We start from the raw sequence: 19,946 nt of genomic DNA, 5'->3' as shown, positions 1-19,946 counted from the left end.
ATGAAACTTGTCCTTAAAGACTCACTCTCTAGTAATTTCCCTACAGTTTGAATTCTGACAGTTCTTAGAGTCAGTCCCACACGACAGAGCACCTACTTACAGTCATGGACTCATAGAAGTCTGAGGTTCAGAGAACCTTAGAGACGAACTGTTCTAAGTCCCTCATTTTAAGTACGAGAAAGCTGACGCCCAGAGCTGCCAGTCAAAACCGACTCATTCAGTGCATGCATTTATCTCTGCTTCCTCACAAATCAAACTAAAATATGAGCAAAGGGATTTTTTTTAAAAGTGTAAATCCACAAAGATAGAAAGAATGAGAGAGTGAGTGAAGCAGATGAGAGATGTTAGCAACACTTTGAGGGCCGGAAAGCACTTGGAAGAGCGTAGCTGACTCAGCAGAGAGGAAGGGCTTTGTCCTAACTGCCCTGAGAGCATTTGCCAACAAAAAGCATGACTGAGAACCCTGAAAAGACTCAGGGACGGAGGTGTCAGGGACCTTAGACAACCTCCCTCCCATCCCGTCTCTGAGCCCATACAACTAGGAGACTCCCCCTTCCCTTGCCTCCTCCCTGCTGGTTGGACTTTTTCCATTTTGCTCTCTGCTGAGGTTAAATCAGAAAAGATCTATGCTCAGGGACATTAGGTACAGAGGTGTGGTACTGAGCTGAAAACATTGGAATTAAGTGAAAGTTTATATTCTGAACAAAAGACATCTCCCTACCACTCTAGCCACTGCCCAGAATGTAGGAAACCAGACAGGAATCTAAAAAAGTCCTCTTAAGAGACCAGACAAAGAGAGAAGACCTACAGATACTGACATTTCCGCATCCTCCAATGAAACCGCTGGCTCCTTCAATTACCCTACAATGAAGTCTATAAATCAGTAAGCCTGACCCAATACGCGTCTTTGTGCTTCCAAACATGAATGGATAGCCAAGGGTCACTAGACATGAAATGAAAGGCGCAGACAAAACTAATATAAGAAAAGAACTGGAGAATCAGATACAAGACAGAGAGCAGAAGAAATCTACAAAGAAACTACAGCTAATATCCTTAGAGAGAAGGAAGACAATATCGCATCTGTGAAACAAGAACACAGTGCTGTTAAAATGAAGCAATCAGAGAAAAAGAAAGAACTCAAAAATTAAAAAATATGATCATAACAACGAAATACTCAATAAAAGATTTGAAATATAAAATTGAACATATCTCCCCAAAAGTAAATCTGAATTTAAAAACATAAATAGGGGAGAAAAATAAAGACAATCTAATAGGTTCAATAGCTGGATAATAGAAATTCCAGAAGGTACAGAGATAATAAGAGGGAGGAAAATTATCACAGGAAAAAACCTCCATAAACTGAAGAATACACTTTCCAGATTGAAAGGGGCACCTTAAGTATCCAGCACAATGATGAAAGACCCACACCAAGGCACATCAAGGAATTTCAGAACACAGGGGAAAGGGGCAAGATCCCCAGGGCTTCCAGGGGAAAAAAGTCAGAATAAAGAACTAGGGATCGGAACAGGATCAGACCTCTCAACAGCAATGCAGGATTGCCAGAGAAAATGGAGCACACCTCCAACATTTTGAAGGAAAATAATTGTCAAACTAAAATTTTATACCCAGAAAACAATGAATTAAGCATTAAAATGATGACTTTTTTTTTCTGGTGAGGAAGAATTGCTCTGAGCTAATATCCATTGCCAATCTTCCCCTTCTTTTGCTTGAGGAAGATTAGCCATGAGCTAACATCTGTGCCAGTCTTCCTCTATTTTTATGGGGGTCGCTGCCACAGCATGGCTTTATGAGTGGTGTAGGTCGGCACCTGAGATCCAAGCCGGTGAACCTGGGCCACCAGAGTGGAGCATGCCAGACTTAACTGCTACACCATGGGGCCGGCTCCTATAATGAAGACCTTTTGCCAGACATTTAAGGTCTTTTTACCTCTTGTGTGAGTACAGAGTACATCTCAGTCAGTTTGTTGCAACACTTAGCATCTCAGGGCACTGTAATTACGATATTGACTTTTGGTCAAACATGAATGAAACGTACTAACTAATAATTAATATAGTCCTGTTCTAGGATCTGAAACACACTAGGAAGCAGCCTGTGCCATCTTGTTAGCATTTTTTGTAGAAAACGTGCCTACTGATAATTAGCATCTGGATTCCATTGTTATCTTCATTCCTTTTATTGAGTTTGGGCCCATGCATAGTTTTGACTATGTGAAGAGAGAGATACATTAAGATCCCTCCTTAGATAAGACAGCAGCTTCCTTGAGACCAAGATGTCTCATCGTATTTTGGTAGTTCATGATCCATAGATGAAGTGTGTCCTGTGCAACTGAGAGAGGATCCTGGAAGCTGCTCCTGGACATTGCGGATCTCTGTCACGGTTATCTTTGATTTCTTTATCCTGCAATGCCTTATCCTTATGAAAAGTCTGTCATGAAGATACTTTGTAGAGTCTGGTGAAACCTGTGAATAATCAGAACCTCCAATACACCCTTTCTCAGGAAGCTGGAAGATGTGTTTATTCGGCATGAGAGAGCAAATCAATGTAGAAAGAAACATGGGACCCAGGGAAGTCAACTCAGAGAGAGAGGAAGGAATTCTCAGGAGGAAGGTGAGAGTTCTTAAGACGATAGTTGATAGCCATGAGAACAGGCAGTCCAGTGTGGAGCATGTCTCTGAAGAAGAAAAAAGAATGGAACCAAGAAATAAGCTCATGAGTTTGACCACGTGGAAAGGGATCATGTAGTTTTTTGAACGTTTAGGGAGAATGAGAGATCCTAATATATAGAGAACAAACACTAGGTTAAACAAAAGTAAGGCAATTTTTTTTGTTCAGGAAAGAAGAAGACAGGAAGGAAAAACATAGTACTTTATTGGCTCAGCTTTGGGTGATATTTACATGGTCATAATGTAAAGACTTAACATAATGTTACGAATTATGATAGAACTCAATCACGAGAATGTGCCGAGGAGAAGGGTGTGTGTGAGGGGGGAAGAGGGGCTGACGCTAGCCTTCGCCTTCCTGAGTAGCATGTGAAGTTGATCACTCAAGAAATCATCTCATGAGCACATAATTTAGATAAATGGAGGGAAAAACTAACCAAACAAAATGTCTGAAAGAGTTTAAAGTAATTGTGTCTGAGGAGGGCAATTCAGGGATGAGGACAGCTAGACAGAGGACTCTTCTTTTTTATTCATTAAAAGTCTTTCAAAAAGTGATTTTTCAAACTATGGAAAATTCAATGAAACATTTCTGAAAGGAAAATGAAATCAGTCCCAGAGAGATTAGCCCAAGATCTCACACTGTCTTACAGTGTTTGCTCTTGTTTTGTGTTTGTTAACCTTGACTCCTGGGCTGGCATACAAAACCCCTGAGCGCAGGAGTGATATCTGGTACTTTTTTAGTAGAGCTCACAGCACCTGGTGCATGTTAATTAATATCTTCATATTTCTGGAATTTTCATTACATCTGTTAAGAGCTAATGAAGTTCCTCCAAGCATGTTAGTGGGAAAATTTAAATAGATAACGTGCTTTATGCTTAACCCCTGATAATGAAAATGACTTTCTCCCTCCTTGGGCTGATACTTGTCAATGGCTTTGCAATATAATTTCAAAGCCTTTTCTAACGGAGTGTGGCACAGACAACTGAATTCAAAGTATAGCCTGCAATCAGAATGGACTTGAATAAAGTGGTTAAATAACAAAACACTAAACTCACTTGCACAGTTGCTGTGAGCCTAGGCTCTGGAGCCGGCCTGCTTGGGTTTGCCTCCACCACTTACTGGCTGGGTGATCTTGGGCAAATTATTAAAAGGTTGTGCTTCTTCTTCCTCATTTGTAAAATGGAGATGTGGTAATCCCCATCCCATGGCTTGTGTGAGGATTCAATGAGTCAATGTAAAGTGCTTAAAGCAATGCTTGGAGCATTACTATTGTTGTGGTTAGCCCATGATCACTTCTGCCTCCTCACTCTACCTTGGTAGCTCATTCTTCATATTCTCTTAGAGCAACTTCACATCTGATCTCCCAGCCGGTCCTTGTCTAATCCACTAGTGCTTAGGTCTCCTCCCAACTTGTCCTCACTCATCAGGGATAAGTTTCACCCTATATCACCTTGCATACTCAGGACTGGATTCTGCAGGTGACAAGATACCCACGATGAAATTTTCAATGCTCCCTCACTCACTTCTGCAAGTGCTTTTTTTCAATGGCCAAGAAGTGATACGGTTTGGACAAACACTGAGGAATACTATATTGAAAATTGTCTTCTAGCTTGTCTACTAAGCAAAAAAATAAAATACATCTTTGGCAAAGAAAAAAAATAAAGTCAAATTGTCTTGTATGTAGAATCCCTTACAGCCCAGGAATGGGTGAAAGAAGCACACTTCTTCCACTAGATGGAGTTGATTCGTAACTTCCTCCTCTTGGCATATAATCACCTAACAAAATGCTTGGCATACAGTATGCACTCAATAAATGCTCTATTAATTAATTAGTAAGTAGTTGAGTTATATGTGTATTATAAAGAAATCAATATTAAGAATTAGAAGACTTAGGTTCCTATTCCTATTTTTGTCACTAATGAGTCGTGGCATTGGTCAAGTCACTTTGCCCATATGGGACTTTGCTTTCTCATCTGTAAAATGAGAGTCTTGAATAGATGTTCTCTTAGTTTCTTTTCAGGTCTGAAATTTGACTTGGGTGGTACCAAGAAAAGTCAGAGAAGGTTTCCAGTGGAGCCTACTAAATCAGCTGACCATGGAGTAGCCATTCTTGGTGAATCATCAGTAGAGCTGTAAGGTGCATTGGTAGCACTGGTCTAGAGCAGTGCTTCTCAAACTTGAATGTGCATACATTACTTGGGAGATATTACTAAAAATGCATACTCTAATTCAGTGGGTCTGGAGTGAGACCTGAAATTCTGCATTTCTAATGAGTTTCCATGTGACACCAGTGCTGCTTGTTCTCGACCGCACTCTGAGTAGCAAGGGCCAGGAAGTATCAGAATACCAGTACCTGCCTCATTTATGCAGCTTTTATCTTCCCCAGCTCCCAGAAGCTGGATGTAATTCTGGGTCTCATCTGTAGGACCAGGCTCTAGCTAACCACTTGGCCAACAAGACCTAGAATCCAGAGCACCTCAGAGGGGAGCCCCAGGCATCTCTGAGTTACAGCACTCCCAACATCCAAGTTGATAATATTGGACTTCTGCTTTTATTACAACTTGGTGGTTTTCCCAGGAACTCTAACTCTTCCTGTGGTATCCTGCTAGGGCTGAGCTTGTCTTGAATACACAGCATGCTTGTTTGGGATCATGCAATAGAGTCTAGGTCTTATCAGGGATATAAAGACCTCCAGAAAACAGCATCAGCTCCACATCTGTTGCTCCCAGACTAGCTGTATTTCCGCACTGCATAAACTTATCTCCAAGAACTATTTCAGTTCTATCCAAGTTTTCACTTGGCAGACGGAGTCTTGCTTTTCAGTGCTTTGCTTGATCAGACTTCTTGCACTTGATCATGGTTGTCTGCCTAAATCGTTTGTGGTCTCTGAATACCATGCCTTGGATCATCTGGCTGCATTCAACACAATAGCTTTGGCAGCAGTTTGATTCCCTCCAAATTAGTTCTCACAAGCCAAAAGTAGGGGCCCGCTACTCATTCTTTATTGCCTCTACTCCCTGCTAGCTCTGAGTTGCATTCTTTGAGCCTGATCAAGTTATAAACATAATCTAAATCTTATTCTGAACCTCAAAGGGGCTGGCTTGCGATCCAGCACCCTAATGGGAACTCTGGATGCTAAAAATGGCAAGAAGACGAGGTAGGATAAAGCTAAAGGTCCTAAGATATAATCTTGAGACAAATTTGAGCCATCAAACCTTTGGTCATGGTTACATCTTTTTAAGGTTATGCTGAGTTTTGCGTCTGACTTAAATCAGCCATTCTTTGTAACTATTTTTAAAGCCCGTCTGGGAGGTTCATTAAAATGACTGTGCCTGGCAGCCTCTTTAGTGTCTGTCTCTAGAAGATACTGAAATTATTCAAAAGATGCTTAGTTTGTAACAAAGTTCTAATGAAGAGCTTATAATGTGGTTCTACCATATTCTATTAAAGATAATTTTGTGAAATATCATAATATAATTCCTATCCCCTATACTTAAGTTAAACTTTTCCAAGTCATAAACTTAATTTTAAAGTATCATGGCAAGGAATATTTAGCCCTCTGAATTATCTAAAAATTTTATATGCAAATCCCCAGTCCCAGGGTTTCCATTCTGCTACCACCAGCATCCTTGGTTCGTACTGGCATTTCCTCTTCAGTGTAGTGGATCGACTGAAGTGGATTGAGTAGGTGAATCAAGTGATGTTAACTTGCATTGTTATCCAATCACCCTCTAGACTCCAGGAAACTCCGAAGCCCTAAGTCAGATATTAATTGTTTTTAATTTATTATTTTTTCCTGAGGCAACATTGGTTTACAGACATTAATTTTCATTTCCATCCTGCCCAGAGGCTAGAAGCGCCCGCCCGCAGCCAGGACCGTCGTCTGAGGATTCAACACAGCACCATGCTTAGGAGTACAGACCTGGAGTCAGATTGCTCCAATCCTGACTCCTTGCCAACGAGCATCCCCCCTCCTGTGTCTCAGTTTCCTCTTCTGTAAAATGGGGCTAATGATACTACCTACCTCATAGAGTGGTTGTGACGTTAAAGTAAGAGATGTGCCTGGAACACAGTAAGCCCTACATAAGTGTTCACCATTGCTATTATCTTGAGCTGCATGAGCTTCAGCCAGTTATTCAACCTTAAACTCTACACTCAAGGCTTAAGAAGATAATGAGTAGATGAATGGTCAAATACACCAATATTTAAATCATCAAACAGATTTTAGTGTTATCTTCTAAAAAAGATCGAATCTTAGGTCCGAGAATATATAGTCCATTCAAGCCAGTGTTTCCCGATTTTTTTACTGAGATTTATGGCAGTGACTACATATGCACATAATACACGCATACTTATTGTCAAAGGGGAAAAAATGTCCCCAAACTAAGAAACGGAAAACCTGTGTGCTCTGTGCCTTTGCTTATGGCTTAAGACTCACTCAAGCAAGCTGTTTAAATCAGAATTTGTTAGTTGGTGGTCTGCTTCTAATCTCCGCCTGACACTAGTTCACGCTTCCATGTTAATTGTCAGACGCAATTGTTGGTGGATGAAACTTTGTTATTCTAATTATCAGCCATACATGTAGTCTTAGCATTAACTTCTCAGATCATCTTACCCCAGACTGTTATGAATATGATATTCCTATTACACATTTATTCACATTACGAAATGAAATTTATACCTTACCCTTTCTTCCTCATTTTTAAAAAACTGGCTGCTTAGGTAAACATTGTGTTTCACAAGTCTGTAATCCTTCTGTTCCCATACCCTGTCTGAATGGACATATCCTTTTATCACTTTGTTGGTTCTCTTACCAACATGTCAATAAATTCTAACATATACTGAAGATCAAGCTATCTGAGAAATTTTCTTTTTTAACAATATCTATCATGAAACAAAAGTTTCAGAAAACAAGAATTTCCCTTACTGCAAATGATGCATTCTGATTTTTTTCCTGTATTTAATTTCTTTAAAAAATACTTTATTCATGACCCACTGTATTGACTCCATGACCCATGAGTATTCTTGGAAGCACAACCTGAAAACTACTGCACTAAATTCCCCCAAAAAGACTATAGATTCATGACCTTAAAATGTATAGAGAATATCTGGCAAAGATTTGACTTGGAAAGGGTCGGAAGGAAAGTAGTCTCAAAATGTGAGAAATAGCTTGAAATGTTTCAGGAAGTAACATGTTAAAGTAACTCTTTTTGTATGAATAGGAAGAGACATGTAATTGACCAAGAGTTAGGAGCAGAGTATCGGCCTGAAGAAGCAGAATGAAGGGGCCAATGGGAAAAGCACGCTCAAGAGCAACGAAGTAGGCTCTGGAGGTTTCACATCTGACACGGGGCACATGAGCCAAGAAGCAGCAGAAGCTACCAGAGGTACAGCTGGAGGGGACAGCACTCAAGAGCTGGAAAGTGCAGGAGTAGACCAATGCAGAAAACAAAAAACAAATAAAAATGCTGAACAGAGCAAAACTCTATGGCCAACATTTTATGGGAAAAAGCCTGAGGCTCTTAGTGAGAGCAGCAATCAAAGGAATTCTTTGTAGAAGCTTCCTCTGTAAAAGGCTGTAGTGACCAACTGTTCCATTTTTAAAAGCTTGACTCCTCTTCAAGGCTCTCCTAGAATCTGAATCACTGTTCTTATCTCCAAGAGTTCAGGGACTGACATTGAATTGCTCCTAAATATTTGCCCCCATCTCCTTCTGCCCCCCAGTTAGCCTTATTGCAAATGTCTATCCACACATAGGGACACAGACATGGATAAATATAAAGATAAAGTTGGATAAAGATAATAAATATTAAAATAAGGAGTTATATGTGTGATGCAAATCTGTAAACAGCATTTAGAGGCAAACTAAGTTGTTTCTCTTATTTGCTATGTACTTTAATTTTGTTGGTTAGGCACAGTTTACTGTCTTTTCTGTACAGTGTTGGAGCTAAAGTATCTATAGGAGATCTTGTTGCTAAACTCTAAAAGGTGCTTTTAAATAATGTTTGCCAAGTGTATCACATGTATATTTGAAGTTATTAAACTTTGAAATGGCATAATAATTTTAAAATGATTTCAGAGAAGAAATGACCGCTACTATTTATTGAAGTGAGGAGTTTACATAATTATCTCTAATTACAGAAGAGAGTAACCAGGATACAGAAAAGTTAACTAATCCACTGAAGATCACAAAATTATTAAATAACAGAGCTGGGATTCAAACCCAGGCAGTTTGGCTCCAGAGTCTATGCTCTTAACCACTACATTAACGTAAGCAAAATAAATAAAAAGAGAACCATTCCCAGTAAAATTGTGCAAAGACAAAGAAAAAAATCTCAAAAGTAGCTAGTGAAAGAAGTCAGAATACTTCTAAAGCATCAACCATGGAAATGAGTAGATGACATTTTCAATGTACTTAAATGAAACAATTTCCAATCTTGAATTCTCTACTCCATAAAAATTTACTTCACAAATAAATGTAAAATAATGACATTTCTCAGGCAAAAAAAATTGAGAGTGTTGCCTCCAGAGGATCCTCACCAGAGGAAATTCCCAAGTATGCACTTCAACAGAAAGAAGTGATCCTGGATGGAATGTTTAATATGCAAGAGAGTAAAAAACAAAGCAAATGCTGAATATGTAGAAAATTCTAAAGGAAAATACCTCTTGTATAAAACAATTAAAAATAATATTATTTTGGGTTTAAAAAGAAAATGTACTGTAATATCATAGAAGTCATTAGAGGAGCAAAGATATTCACTAACTTTAGACTTTGATAAGTTATGTATGTTGTCCTGGGGTTAACCACTAAAAGCACAGAGAAAGAGTGCATAATTTCAAAACTCATAAGAGGAATGATAAAAGTAATCAATCTGAAAGAAGGGGAGAAAGAAGAGGAAAAGAGAAAAGCTGAGACAAGTAGAAACACAAAATAACATGGTAGATTTAAAACCAAATATACTAGTATTTACATTAAATGTAAATGTATTAAATTCTCCGGTCAAAATACAATATCGTCAGACTGTATTTAAAAATATCCAAGTGCACGTCTTTTATAAAAAACAATTAAAACACAAGTATGCAAAAGTGTTGAAAGCAAAAGATTAGACAAAGGACAAAGATATACTGTGGCACAATAACCACAACAAAGTCATTTTCTGAGCCAGCCTGGTGGCGCAGTGGTTAAGTTCACACGTTCTGCTTCTCAGTAGCCTGGGGTTCACCAGTTTGGATCCTGGGTGTGGACATGGCACCACATGGCACACCATGCTGTGGTAGGCATCCCACATGTAAAGTAGAGGAGGTTGGGCATGGATGTTAGCTCAGGGCCAGCCTTCCTCAGCAAAAAAGAGGAGGACTGGCAGTAGTTAGCTCAGGGCTAATCTTCCTCAAAGAATAAAAAAAGTCATTTTCCTTTAGTAATATCAAGCAAAGCTGACTTTATCAGGAAAAAAAAGCATTATTACAAAAAGGTCATGAGTCACTTCAAAATGATAGAACACTCAATTCACCAAGAAGATAAAACAGGTATCAATCTCATTGCACTTACAGCCTCAAATTGTGTAAAACAAAATTTGACAGAACTGAAAACAAAAACTAAACAATGACAATACCTATGTGAGATTTAAACATACTTCTTTTAGTACTTGATTTAAGAAAATAAAAAGAGAAACAAAATTGAAAAATCAGCAAGAATATAAAAGATTTGAACAAGACTAACCAAACTGACCCCTTAGACATATAGGAACAATGCCTCAACAACTGAGGAGTGCACATTCTTTTTAAGAGCAATGGAATATTTACACAATTAAACCTCTCCGGGAGAAAAAAGCAAATTTCAACAAATATCAATCATATAGAGCATTTTTTATTACTACAGAACAACAAAATCTGGAATAAATAACAAATGATAACTAGAAAAGCTCCATATAGTTTGACATTTAAGAAACACATGTTGAAATGACCTATGTGTCAAAGAAATCATAATAGATATTTAAAAACTATTTTTAACTGAATGATGATGCCAATGCTATAACAAAAGCTCATGGGGTGAAGCCAAAGCAATAGTTAGAGAGGAATTTTTCACCTTAAAATGCAGACATTAGGAAACAAAAGACTGAATATTGAGGTAAACAGCTATGTCAAGAAGTCCATCGCTAGGAAAAAACAAACAAAAACGTAGAAGAAAGGTATATAGATTAATGAAATAAAACTAACTAATGAGAAAACTCTAGTGGCAAATAACCAACACAAAAAATGAAAAGGGGCACTTCACTACAAATACATCAGATAGATTAAAAATATGACAGAAATTTTAAATAAAATGGGAAAATTCCTAGAAAAAAACAACTTAAACAAAACTGACTCAAGAAGAAATAGAAAGCCCCAATGTTCTATAAACAGGAGTGATAGTCAAAATATTTAAAACTTGATTTGGCAGAGTCACTAACCATTAGAACAGACACTGGCCCAGTCAGAACTGATACCAACTCTGATAACCAGTACATTTGTTTTAATGCTTAAAGACTGTCTGTAACTATTGGGAATTATATCATTAGTCTTATGTTATGTCACAAAGAAAACACTAGGACCAGATGGCTTTTCTGATGAGTTCTTATCAAATACTGGAGGAAAAATTTTACTCCAAACTTACACAAACTTCACCAGAGAATAGAAAAACATAATTATGTTTACCAGCTCATTTTACGAGTTTAGCAAAAGCTTGTTACCAAAAAATACCTGACAAGGATAGTACAAAAAGGAAAATTTATAGCCCAATATTACTCCTGAAAACAGTGGCAAAAATCCAATACAAAACATCAGCAAACTGAATCCAAAAAAATGAATACATTGTGACCAACTTGAGTTTATCTCAGGAACACAAGGTTGATTTGAGATTATGAAATCAATTAACGTATTAAAAGAGAAAAATCATAAAATCATCTTCATATAGTAAAATATTCATGATAAAAATTCTTAGCAAAGTGGCAGTAGGAAAAAACTTCCTTAATGAGATTAAGAATAACTACGAAAAAAAATAAATATCATATACAATGGTGACGAGTTGGAAAGTCTCCCTTTCTGATCAGGAAAAAGGGAAATGATCAACTTGAACCAGACTTTCCTAGGATTTCTCATTTTCAGATGCATTCTGCTAGACAATGCAGACTCTATATTGCTGTATATCTTTACCTATATGATCAGAGGATGCTCTCTCCGTATCAAGTCAGAATGGCCTTGTTAAACTTTATATCTAAATGTAAGATTTAGCTTTGTAATTATGTTACATACCATAGGTTCGATTTCCCTTGGAGGTCTTTGCAGGGGAGGAATGTACCACTGAAAACAAAGTTCTTTGTTTACCATTTGCATTGTCGTATCTGATGACATCACATCTCCAACAGATGGGCTGGGCAGGAGCTTTAGTGATAAATTGGAGTGTTCAGAACTGTCATGATGTAACTAGGGAACAAGCAAAAACATCAGTTTAGTTGCTGGTAAGGAACTCATTCAATATTTAGGACATTCATTCAATATTGGCTACAGTGGAAAACTCTGGAAATTGGCTCAGCTTGTTTTATGGATGCAGATCTTAAAACTGTCCCTGGTTTACCACAGAGAAGATTCTCCCACAGAAAAATAAAATATGCTTCAGAACCCAGTGGACTCAACAAATGTCTTCCACTTTGGGGAGTCTCCCAGAGTAAAGGTCTGGAGGGGAACATGTCCACGCTATCATTTCAGTCTCAAGGGCATCACGAATTCTAAGAACATCTTCTAATTTTTTTCTGGTTTATTCACTGGTGAACGTATTCAGGATGTGGTTATAATTTATTATCTATTTTCCCATAGCATTTTTTTTTTTGCAGTGCCATATTCAAAATAAGCCACAGTTTTGCTCTAAAAGACTAAAATCCTTTGCTCTCATTCATTCTTTAAATGAATGTGGCCTAAATAAATGTAAGTTCAGTCTTGGTGAATCAGGGCTCAGCTCATTTGATGGAACTTGTTCCCTGAATCAGGAGTTTTCAAGAAACATAAATGTGTAGAATGTAATGGACAATTTCATAAATTATTTACTTAGTTTTTTAAGATAGCTAAGTAAGGAAAGCATGATTGCTATCAACAAAATAACAGTGTAGCCAGAGACAATGATAGTGATAATAATATCTCAAGCCTAAAAAGGACCTTCTTCTTTCTTTGGAGTGCAAACTATTTTCAAAATTAACTTTTCGTTATTCCTAAGTTTACAGCACAGTGGCTGGGAAGCAAATCTTCTATTAAACTCTTGACATCAAAGATACTTCAAAGTTTGGTGACCAAAGGGAATATGTGAGGGCCAGAAAGAAAAGCCCGATGTTTCTAGAAGTCTTTGTAGCTCCCATTATTTCTGAGCCTATTCAAGACATAATGTAAGACTGTCAATGCAAGTCTTCAAAATAAAATAAAAACAGAAATAAAGACATTGACCTTTCAAGTTGTCTACTGATAAAAGAAAAAATATGTTTTGACTGAAAGGTAATATTAAAGGTGAAAACTTTTCAAAAATGTCTAGAGACTATCATAAAAAGATATTATAAGCCAGAATCCTCATTTATTAGCACTGTGACACTAAAAGCATGACCAAAATCCACAATAAACAAGATTATTAGGGTTAAATAAGCATTTAAAACTGCTTAATTAAGATTAATTCTATGTCAGGTAGTTCACCTAAAAATCAGGTAAATGATTGATTCAAAAAATAATTTCTCATATTTTCTTCATATCTGTGTCTTTCAGAGGTTGCAACAACTATTTTAAGAAAAGAATTAATATTTAATACCTAGGTAAGTGGAGAAAATAAAAAGCGAATATCTTTTATTTCAATATATACAGCGTTTATTAGCATGATGCTCTAACAATGGTCAGTTACAACAGAAGTCAATATCAAACTAGGCATTTAATTTTCCACTATCTTTAAAACAACATCATATCTAGTTGCTAATGGGATTAATTACATATGCTAATTGATGGGCTATCCACTGAGTGCTTTTGATGTGTTCGATTTATTCTTTGAAAGGAATGAAACAACAGACCTATTAGGAGAAATCTTGTTTGCCACACTCCCATTAACAAGTCACTTTGTGCTAACCAAATATTTGACCTGACACAGACTGTCACAGGCACACAGTCTAAACGTGATTAACTCTGCCTTGTGCACTACTTTAATCATATCCTTTTTTGGGGAATTTTTATTTGCTTGGTAGTTTGTTTGGCACCTTTGTTTTTCCATCACAAAACCTCAACAGACTTGACAACGTGCAGACTCACACAGCTGATGAGCACGACACGTAGCAATGATCATTCTGGAAAAGTGTCTACAACTTTGTGGGGGAAAAGCAGGTTTAAGTATCAAATTATGGAAAGAGTTTAATTGAAATAGCCTCCTGAGTGACTAAAGGCTCAAAAATGTTATTATAAAAATCAGCCATGCTTAGAGTTTATTTTTTTAAAAATCCAGAAGGCTTTATGCTCATTAGATGTCTACCCCAGTGAAACAAACACATGATTAGGTGGCTTGCACCTGTCAGGCAGGTGACAGTGATCTCCAGAGCTGATTATCCTGGGAGAATATTACACTAATTATATCAAAAAAGAGCAAACAGGGTGAAACAACTCTTTGATAACATTGCTGCCGTCAGAAATGTCACATGTAGGTACAATATATTCAACGGTGGACGTTTGGAGGATCATCCTTAGGAACTGGGTAACAATAGGGTGCCCTTAATACTAAACTACCCAAGCAGAGCTCCTTGCAGAAGAGTATTTAAGAAGTCACACATATATAAGTTTCCAAACTCTTATAAAACATTCGCAAGAATACATCCATTAAAACTATAGTCCTCAACCTTCCCATTCTCAGCCTCTTACTCCAAAACACCCGAGGCATCGGGGACACGTGGCAGTAAATCCTCAAAGAGAGTCTCAGTTCCCAGGAGGTGAATCAGAATCTGGTGTTAGATGGACTGACTTCATCCCACTCTTACTCTTTCCTCCCCCGTGGAGGACCAGACACTCACGTTACATCCCCGGCCTTTCCACCTCCTCTCACGCCCCTCCCTGGGACAGCGTTACTGGACTGATGAAATTGGGAAAAAGAATTTTGGGTATGCATAGTTCTGCTCTTTCTTCGGAACTGTTTGCAGGGAGTGAACATTCTCTGCTCCTGCATGTGACAGATTTTTAAAGGGGCCTGTGTCCCCAGAGATATTAAAGAGGCCTGTAATGACCAAATAAATAAACAAATAAATACATGGCTGATTTGGTAAAATCTGTCTTACTTTGCTCTTCACTACTAGGAAGATCCTTTACTGGTAAATATAAACCATATCCTACAATAACTTTATGACTCATAAAGGTGGGTATTTTTTAATCCCAGTCTGTCTTTTATTTCTCAAATGATTTAGAATCTGGGCAGGAAATGGGAGTGCTGGGCACTGGGCATCCCAATATCCCAGTATCTGGGAAGTAATGTGAAAAATCCTCCTGTGTGGATTCCAACACACTGCCCCGGGGGCAACTCCATAACCCTAACTGAGAAGCACTTCTTTAACTGAATTCTTAAATATTCCTGAGTGGCTCTTTCGACTACTTTTTAAAGTCGTAATTTATTAACAGTCACCCCACTCTCTTGTTCAAGAGTGATTTTTTAAAGAATTCATTATTATCTGCCCAAGACATAAGGTTGCTATTTTCTAGTAGGATATGATGAGCAACGGTTCCCAATTTGGAATAAGCCACATTTTCAAGTCACTTCTCTGGGATAGCTGACAACAGAAACATGGATATGTCCAGTACGAGCAAGTCTATAACTGCAAAAATTAAAATGCTATATGGTGAAATCCAAAGTCAAGATCATTCAAAATAAATGAGTGATTTTTTTTCTAGTTTTGAAAGAATTCTATGCAAATGACTTGATTTATTCATTTCACAAATACATATGGGAAACTTACAATACACTATGTCCACTTGAGTTTTCTCCTTGAATATCTATACCTACAGAGCAGAATATTCCAGTCTTCTCCACAAACATTCTCCTCCTCCTGCTTCCACTGTATCTGCTAATGGTGTTACCACGCTCTAATGACCACAGAGAGAGGTTCCAAATGGTAGAACAGACTTTGATGATTCCCTCTTCTTCACTTGCCATCTCCAAAGGATCACTAACTTGTTTTGTTTTGTTTTCAATTTTACTTAAGCAATATCTTTTACATCCATCTCTTTCTTCCCCTTCCTATCGTCATAAGCTTCATTACTTCATCATCTCCATCTTGGATAACTTCCTTTTATCTATCCTTTGGCAATCAGCCCTACATACTATTGACAATATACCAAATATATTTTAATTTTCATATTCTTTTTGCTATTAACCCTGCCATTTTCTCTTAAAAAGCATCTCTGAAGTACTGTAATTTTCTTTTCTTCTAACTCTGCCAATGTTTCTCTACTACCACACCAAAACTATGTATGGGGACTCTGCCTTATCCATCCACTTTTTCTCCACCAACTAAGAGTGTCCAGCATATTGTTAGTATTCAACATATGTTTGTGGAATGTACCAAATTTCAAATATACATTCCTATTTTTAATAAAACCCTTTATTTTTTCAGTAACTTCTAATTCATCCATTTTGGTAGTTTATTGAAAGATTACTATTACTCAAGAACCTAGTACCCTTAAAAAAAACTCTTTTCCTCTTTCTATATCTGTTTAATCAGTAACTTAAAAGAATTTTCCATACTACATATTTTGGGAAAGTCCATCCAATTGAATAACACTGTCCAAAGAAAACCTTCAAATTTTTGTTTAAAAATTTTACCCTTAGTATTCATTCACACTCATGATTGCAAAAAATACACACAAGAATGATTCTTCTTACACATTTAAAACAAAGGTACAGAAATAGGGCATAGATTTAGAAACTCTTGGCCTAGTTTTCTTATAGGGTAATTATATTGAAATTTGTGTAACTTCTTGGCAAAATGGCTGCCTGAGAGATGTTGTTATGTGCAGAATATAGAAAATTCTGAGACATTCCGAAGATTTATGAGAGCAGCAAAACAGAACATTTGATATGTGAACTTTTCTAAAAATCCAGGATGCTTGGTTGGCTTCTCTATACGGTAAAACAGAAATGAGCCTTCCCAGGAAATCTGGGGAAACTAGAAATCTTTGTGCTAGCACTGAGGTTAATGTGCTTCCTGCAGAAATACAAGGATGATTCTAAGAAGTTTTACAAAAATATATAATGTTTTAAAACATTACCTTGGCTGATGAGTCATATAAGACTTTTTCTGAATAGGATGGAGTTTCCGACTCTTGGAATAGTTCTCTTGGAAATTCATCAATACAAGAGGAAGAATACAGATGTAAGAATTTTTTAAGGAAAAAATGCATTTCTTTTTGGCGCAAAATCAACCCAGAATTGAAAAGGGACGTGAGAAGTGTATCATCTGGCAAAGAAATTCCAGATCCTGGCTTCTGAGATGCTTAAGGAAGAAAAAAAATATCTTAATTTAGAGTCATGTTAGATTACAGAATGGTCTCAATATTGTTGATATTTGCTCACTAACCACTATCTTTGTATATCCCCACCTCGGCTAGTGGCTGCCCATGACCTTCCTCCATTTTTAGAGCTTATACACTAAAGGAATTGCCTCTTGGTGCAGGAAGGAAAGAAAATCTTAGTTAGAAGCATGTGAGGATATTGCATTAAGGTCCAAGTCTTAACAATGCAAAATATTCTATCTACTATTTTAAGGCTTTTCTCAAAACGGATCTTAAAGGAAGAATTTAAGTGTAGGCAATTTCTTTGAAAAGTGATCCAAGGAGCAGAAGTGAGAGAAAGGAAAAGTGTGATAGAGAAAAGAAAAGAGCCAGTGAGAGTGAGTGAATGAACGGGCTACAGCTGAGGACAATGAGGGCTCAGTCTTGCTGGGGACCTTCTGGGAAAAACATGTAAAATTGTCTCATCAAGGGACTGGGAAGCTGGAATGTTTATCTACCCGTTCCCTGCTTCCTTAGTTGAAGGTTACTCCTGGGTGTGTGGAATCCCTGGCACTTCCAGGCTGTCCTGCCTGCGGTTGGGGAAGCCTCAGTAGCTTCGGAGAAAGCCCAGAGCAGAAAGGACAGCAAAACACGAGTACTTGACAAGGGAAGTGCCAGCAGGTGAATTTAAAGGTGAGCTGAGTTGACACGGGGCAGGGCGTCGCCCACATCAAGTACCCTGGCTCACGTCCACTTCCTTTGCTACTGAACTTCCGTCGTTCTTGCCCCCATCAAGATACACCTCTCACCCTTGACACTTTGCTGAGGGCTTGTCTATCCCATTGCTAACTCCTGACAACTGTGCTTAGCCACTCTGTGACTCAGCCTATTTGCCCTGCCAGCTTCTCCATCAATGGGCCCTGATGTGGGTCAAACTCTCTTTCCCAACTGTTTGCACTGATAAACCCACTGGATCACCAACTCCATGGGCACAGACTAAACACAGTAATACACATCATGACAAAATCACAAAAGGGATGAGGTGAAGCATATTATATCAGTTTTTCTGGATATCCTTTAGACAGCATCAACGATAAAACAAAAAACTAAACAAAACAGAACAACTCCGTGGAGTTAAATATCCTTTCTGAAGCCATGTGTATCGTCTCTTTCATACTGGATACTGGAACACTCCCTCATCAAAGCCAAAAGTTCATTTGTTCATTTTATAAGCTGTCACATTGTGATCATTGTGATTCTTAACTGTTGTGAGCCATGGGCCACTTTGGCAGTCTTGGGAAGCCTCTGGATGCCTCCTTATAACAATGTTTTTAAACACACGAAATAAAATATGGGAAATGTCAAAGGAAATCAATTACATTGAAATACAATTCTATCCACAGATCCGTGTAACTCAAGTTAAGAACCCCTGAAATTTTCATCTTCTGATGAAAGCTCACTCAGAAAGATGTCAAAAGTATTTTATAATTCCAAATAAGACACATGACTTAAACCAGAACTGGAAAGGAATTTGTTCTTTCTTGACACATCAAAAGCCTACCTAGTAGTTTGCTCATGTTATTAATCCTTTGCAGGTGAATATAGTAGCGCAGTAGAAGAATCCATGTAATATCTACTTTAGTCTGAGTCTTTTTTGTAGAATCTGTGTCATCATCCATGTCTTCACCTTGGTAAGAAAGTGTATAGCCAGTCGGGAAGACAACTTGGTAGTTATCTGAAAGTAAAAAAAAAAAAGGTTTGTAAGACAAATATTATGCTTTCCTTGAAAACTAACCATTTATGAAAAAAAAAATGACCACAACTCATAAAGAAAAAATTGACAAATGGCAATACATTCAATTTAAAATTTTTGTGTATAACAAAATACACCAAACACAAAGTTAAAAGACAAACCATAGACTGAGAAAAGATATGTAGCACACATATGAATTGTTTTTCTCTAATATGTGTAAGACCTTGCACCAATCAATAAGAAAAAGTCAAACAGTTCAACAGAAAAGTGGGCAAAGAATTTCAACTGGCCACTCATAGAAAAGGAAGTCCAAATGGCCAAAATGTTAGCATCACTAAAAATCAGAGAAATGCAAATTAAAATGAAATACTATTTCATATCCCTCAGGAACTGACAGACACTAAAATCTGAAAATAATAAATACTGGTAACAAGGTGAGGAAACCGAAATTCTCAAACACTATTTGTGAGAGCAACTTTTTGGGGAAGCAATTTGACAGGATCTAATAAAATTAAAAATGCAGATACTCGTATATGTATAATAGGAGTCTTGCACAAGATATTCATGGTAGTGTTCTTTGCAATATCAAAAACAATGGAAACTTGGAAAAATAAACAGAAGTCTATTCATTTGATGGCATTTAAAATGAATTAATTAGATCTATTAGGGAGAAAGTATAGTGTAGTGGCTTGGTTCAAATTCCAGCTGTACTACTCACTAGAGTGTGAACTTGAACCTCTCTGTGCCTTAGGTCTCTGGGATTTTGACCTTCTGAGTCTTAATTTCCTCATCTTTAAAATGGGCATATAAGGGGCCAGCCTAGTGGCATAGTGGTTGGGTCTGAGCCCTCTGCTTCGGCAGCCCAGATTTCACAGGTTCAGATCTTTGGTGGGGACCTACACATTGCTCATCAAGCCATGCTGTGGTAGCATCTCACATACAAAAAACAGAGGAAGATTGGCACAGATGCTAGCTCAGGGCCAATC

The 19,946-nt window shown here is 37.6% G+C and overlaps 1 protein-coding gene across 12 annotated transcripts in view; it reads right to left on the bottom strand.

Annotated features, from left to right (window-relative positions):
- CFAP54 (cilia and flagella associated protein 54) overlaps nucleotides 1–19,946 on the bottom strand; it is a 301,390-nt gene that overhangs the window by 34,892 nt on the left and 246,552 nt on the right. For all 12 annotated transcript variants that reach the window (XR_011534742.1, XM_008516610.2, XM_070600221.1 and 9 more), the window contains 3 exons: nucleotides 18,769–18,942; nucleotides 16,986–17,209; nucleotides 11,973–12,143 (listed from right to left, as the gene is read on the bottom strand). Coding sequence is in view for 11 of the 12 variants with exons in the window: in XM_008516610.2 (XP_008514832.2) it covers nucleotides 11,973–12,143; nucleotides 16,986–17,209; nucleotides 18,769–18,942 (569 nt within the window). In the remaining variant the exon portion in view is untranslated. The remainder of the gene's footprint in view (nucleotides 1–11,972; nucleotides 12,144–16,985; nucleotides 17,210–18,768; nucleotides 18,943–19,946) is intronic.

This window comes from Equus przewalskii, chromosome 29 (assembly GCF_037783145.1).
Source record: "Equus przewalskii isolate Varuska chromosome 29, EquPr2, whole genome shotgun sequence".
Classification (NCBI taxonomy): domain Eukaryota; kingdom Metazoa; phylum Chordata; class Mammalia; order Perissodactyla; family Equidae; genus Equus; species Equus przewalskii.
This window is presented reverse-complemented; position numbering and strand designations above follow the sequence as displayed.